This window comes from Propithecus coquereli, unplaced genomic scaffold, assembly GCF_000956105.1.
Source record: "Propithecus coquereli isolate 6110/MARCELLA unplaced genomic scaffold, Pcoq_1.0 Scaffold714, whole genome shotgun sequence".
NCBI lineage: Eukaryota > Metazoa > Chordata > Mammalia > Primates > Indriidae > Propithecus > Propithecus coquereli.
In genome coordinates this window covers 59272-63162 of record NW_012153219.1, presented here as the reverse complement: position 1 = coordinate 63162, position 3891 = coordinate 59272, and the positions used below count along the sequence as shown (strand labels likewise).

The 3891-nt window shown below is 46.2% G+C and overlaps 1 protein-coding gene across 2 annotated transcripts in view; it reads left to right on the top strand.

Annotated features, from left to right (window-relative positions):
* The first annotated feature begins 1935 nt into the window (after positions 1 to 1935).
* The window catches only part of CCDC43 (coiled-coil domain containing 43), a 29578-nt gene continuing 27622 nt past the window's right edge, over positions 1936 to 3891 (top strand). For both annotated transcript variants that reach the window (XM_012661521.1, XM_012661519.1), the window contains exon 1: positions 1936 to 2183. In XM_012661521.1, coding sequence (XP_012516975.1) covers positions 1986 to 2183 — 198 coding nt within the window. In that variant the 5' untranslated portion in view covers positions 1936 to 1985. The remainder of the gene's footprint in view (positions 2184 to 3891) is intronic.

The window sequence follows — 3891 nt, the reverse complement described above, 5'->3', positions numbered from 1 at the left end:
AAAAAAAAAAAAAAAAGCTTTGTGTGTTTTACCAATATCACTATTGGAGGAAACTGGGTGAGGGTGTGCAGGACTCTATGTACTATCTTTGAAGCTTCTTGTGAGTCTGTAAGTATTTCTAAAAAACAAACAAGTTTGGGATACTTTTCTGGTATGGGGGCTCTGCACTGACCTCAAACTTTTATCCTTGAGCCATGATGGCACCCAAGTTTGTGAACTGACAAGCCCCACCTACAAGACAGCCACTGGATTAGAAAGAACATCTGAGGACTTGAAAAAGAGGCAAGGTTTGGGGGCTGACTCTGGCCTCTGACTCCATTAGTGTCACATTCTAATTCAGTGAGCACATGGAAACCATGGGACTAAAATTCACAGTTTCCTGTATTTCTACATTAGTATTTGTGACATTCATTTGGTGTCCCTTTATTCACACTATCGCAATACTAATAAGGGTAGAGAACTTGTTGAGGAGGCCCTTTGCAAGGTATAAAAGCCCCTTTCCTTCTTTTGTTGTTGTCATCTCCTGAATTTCTTCTATTTGAACCCTGTTGCTCAAGCCACACATGACTCTCTGGATGCCCCCTAACAAGCCTTTGCAACACACGGTTCCCTGCAACTGGATCTCCCCTTTTTTTCCTTCCAGTCCCTTTACCTAAAGATCTCGTACTCATTCTTCAGAAAGTTCAAGCATCATCTCCACCGGGAAGCCTGGTTGGATTTCCCATGCTCCTCCCCCCACCATCTTCCAACACCACTCCAACAGGTAAAGTTAACTTAATCTTCCAGGTATCCTACTGCAACCTCATTAGACAAAGATCCATTAAAACATTTATTTATTCTTCAGAGAATCTTTCTATGCAAAAAACCAAAAAAATAGTATTAATTTCTTTCATTATATTATCATCATTTGTTTAAACACGTCTGTTCCCACTGGACACAGAAATCTGGTGACATTCATTTTCGTATTTTCAGTACCTAGCAATAATGCCGTGCTGTAGGCACTCAATAGTTGGTGAAGGAAGAAGTTAGGCCATGGCACTGCCAGCCTCCTCGGCACTTCAGGTAAAGCCAACTCAAGTTTTGGGTAATTGATTCCAACCCAGGGAGTCAGCTGAGGCTCTGGCAGCTCTGCCAGAGGAGCTCTTGCCTCTGGTCAGGCTCCCTCTAGCTGTGTGACTCTGTATCTGTATCTTTATCTTCAAAATGTGGACAATAAAAGCATCTTACAGGATTTTAGGGAGGATTACAAGATATAATACATGAAAAGCTCAGAACAGTGAGCACCTGGCAGAAGGTAAAGTAGGCGTTGAATCAATGACTGAATAAAAGAAATGATTTGAGGTTGCCTGTCACTTATTAAGAGCCTACTATGTGTCCTGAACTGCGGTAAGTACAAACCGGTAAGTGCAGAGAAGCAACCACAGCACACTGGAGTGTTGTTAACACAGATTGCAGGGAATCAGGGAAAGTTTTCTGGAACTTGAGTTTTGATGGGGGAGGGCTTGGAAAGGCGAAGGTGGTAGCAGTCTGCAGCGACGTTGGGTATTCCGGGCAGAGTCAGCAGGCTCCTGCAGGAAAGCTGTGTGGGAGTGGGTGGTGTAGCACCCCACGAGCGCGCGGAAGCGCAGCTCGGTCAGGTGGATGGAAGCGCTGGAATCGAAGTTGAGTTCCAGTCCTGTTTAGTTATTAGCTGCGCGACTTTGGCTAAGTTACTGAACCTCTCTCAACTTCCCCAACTGTAAAAAGAGTCCGTTAAGAATACTCACCTGCCAAGGAGCCTGTGAGAGCACGTGACAACGCTTACGCGAAGACGCTTTATTTAGAAGACACGATACGTCCAAGCGGGTCACCACAGGTCGCCGGGGCTCTACGCCCGGCACGCAGGGGCGTGGGCTCTCTCTTTGGGCATGCGCGGTGGGTCAGCGGCGCGGCCCGTCAGGCACTGCGGTAGGCGCCCCAGGAGCTGGCAGGACCCTGACCCCAAGATGACGGCGCCCAGCGAAGTGACCTCGGTCGCCTCCGGCGATGGCGGGAGCGGCGGCTTTGGATCATGGCTAGACGGACGATTGGAGGCGCTGGGAGTGGACCGAGCCGTTTACGGCGCCTACATTCTGGGTGTCCTGCAGGAGGAGGAGGAAGAAGAAAAGCTGGACGCTCTGCAGGGTATCCTCTCTGCTTTCCTGGTGAGTAGCCCGGACACATTGCTTTGGCCTCAGGCCGGCATTTGGGGACCCGTCAGTATTTAGCCACCCCCCTTCTCCTACCCGTTGTCCCAAAGGCTCAGTGTCTCGTCTGGGAGAGATATAATCTTATTTGGGCTCTGGGCCGTAGGGAAAGGAGGTTGTTCCCTAACCAGGTTTTGGGAAGCCTGAAGGTATATAGAGAGGAATGGCTTTTTCATATTCCCGGGGGCAAGACCCTCTCTGAAGCTTGTGGGTGAGCTGAGGAGTGTTCCTCTGAAGGCGTTGAAATGTCAAAATGAGAGTTTTGTCGTAAATATCTAACGACCAATTCCATTCCCATCCGTTTACAATGTTCAGAGTGGGGAATAAAATGCTTTTGGGATGTCTGTGCCCGTTAGGAGGCAGTTCCCAGGGCTGTCCAATGGCAAAAGCCTGCAGGAATACCCTCTTGATTCCTGCTTTGGAGGTAGGAGTCCCAAAAAGGAAGCTGATGTTAGAGGTCTTTTCATGCCTAGGCGGAACTGAAGCAAACGTGCTTGATTCATTACAGTATTTGGAAATGCAGTAATCATTGATGTGGCTGGTGGAGAGAAGGGATGGGGATGAGAGCGATCAAAACTTTAAAGAAGGGAGATAAATTTGGTACTTAGCTTCTTAGAAGCAGATTCAAGAATTCAGAAATGTGTACTTTAAGCTGTGTTTAGTGTAGTAAGTCACCCAGATGTCCATTTTTTAAACCTGATCATTTCTGCCACCTTTGTCTCCACTTTACCCACCCTCAATACACATACTTATTAGATTGGTTATTATAGATTAAATTGGTTACAAATACTGCTCGTGGCTGTCCAACAAGTTGTTTCCTTTTAAATTCAAGCTAAAAAAAATAAAATTTACTTGCATCACGACTAAATACTGTAGAAGCTAGAGTTGTCTCTGCATTCATGTTTAGAGGAGATCCTGGAAACCAGACTGCTACTGTGAGAGCCACCTGTCCATCAAGGGCTTTATCCTCTGGCATCTATCACAAAAAAGGTTTGGAAAATGGGTTCATTTGTTTTTCTCAAAACCAACTTTCAGGGACTATTAAAGAGGATCAAAAGGTACTATGGGCTGTGAGAGGTGGCTCACGCCTATAATACCAGCATTTTAGGAGGCTGAGCTGGGAGGATCACTTGAAGACATGAGTTCGAGGGCAAGAGAGCTGGACCTCGTCTCTACCAAAAAAAAAAAAAAAAAAGCCAGATGTAGTGGCACACTCCTGTAGTCCCAGCTACTCAGGAGGCTGAAGTGGGAGGATCCCTTTAGCCCAGGAGTTTGAGGTTACAGTGAGCTATGATTGTGCTACTGCACTTCAGCCTGGGTGACAGAGTAAGACTCCCTAAAGAAAAAAAAAGATACTGTGAATATATCTAAATATAAATACACATATACATGCTTTGTTTTTTTAAAAGGAGAGTAGAGAAGGGTAGAAGGCAGAAAACATTTTTTCATATCCGAAAGTGAAGGCAGAATCGGTGCTAGGAAAAAGTCACTTATGCTTGGTGGAAGTGCAGTTCACTGTTTGGGCACATGGTTGAAATGTAACACTCGTGCAGCTAGCTGTCCCAGATCCTTCTGGCAGGAACCCCTTTGAGTTCCCAGAGCCTGCTCTGGAGAGATTGGCCTATAAATGGGAAAACTTTAGCACAACTTGTGAGGCAGCTCCGAA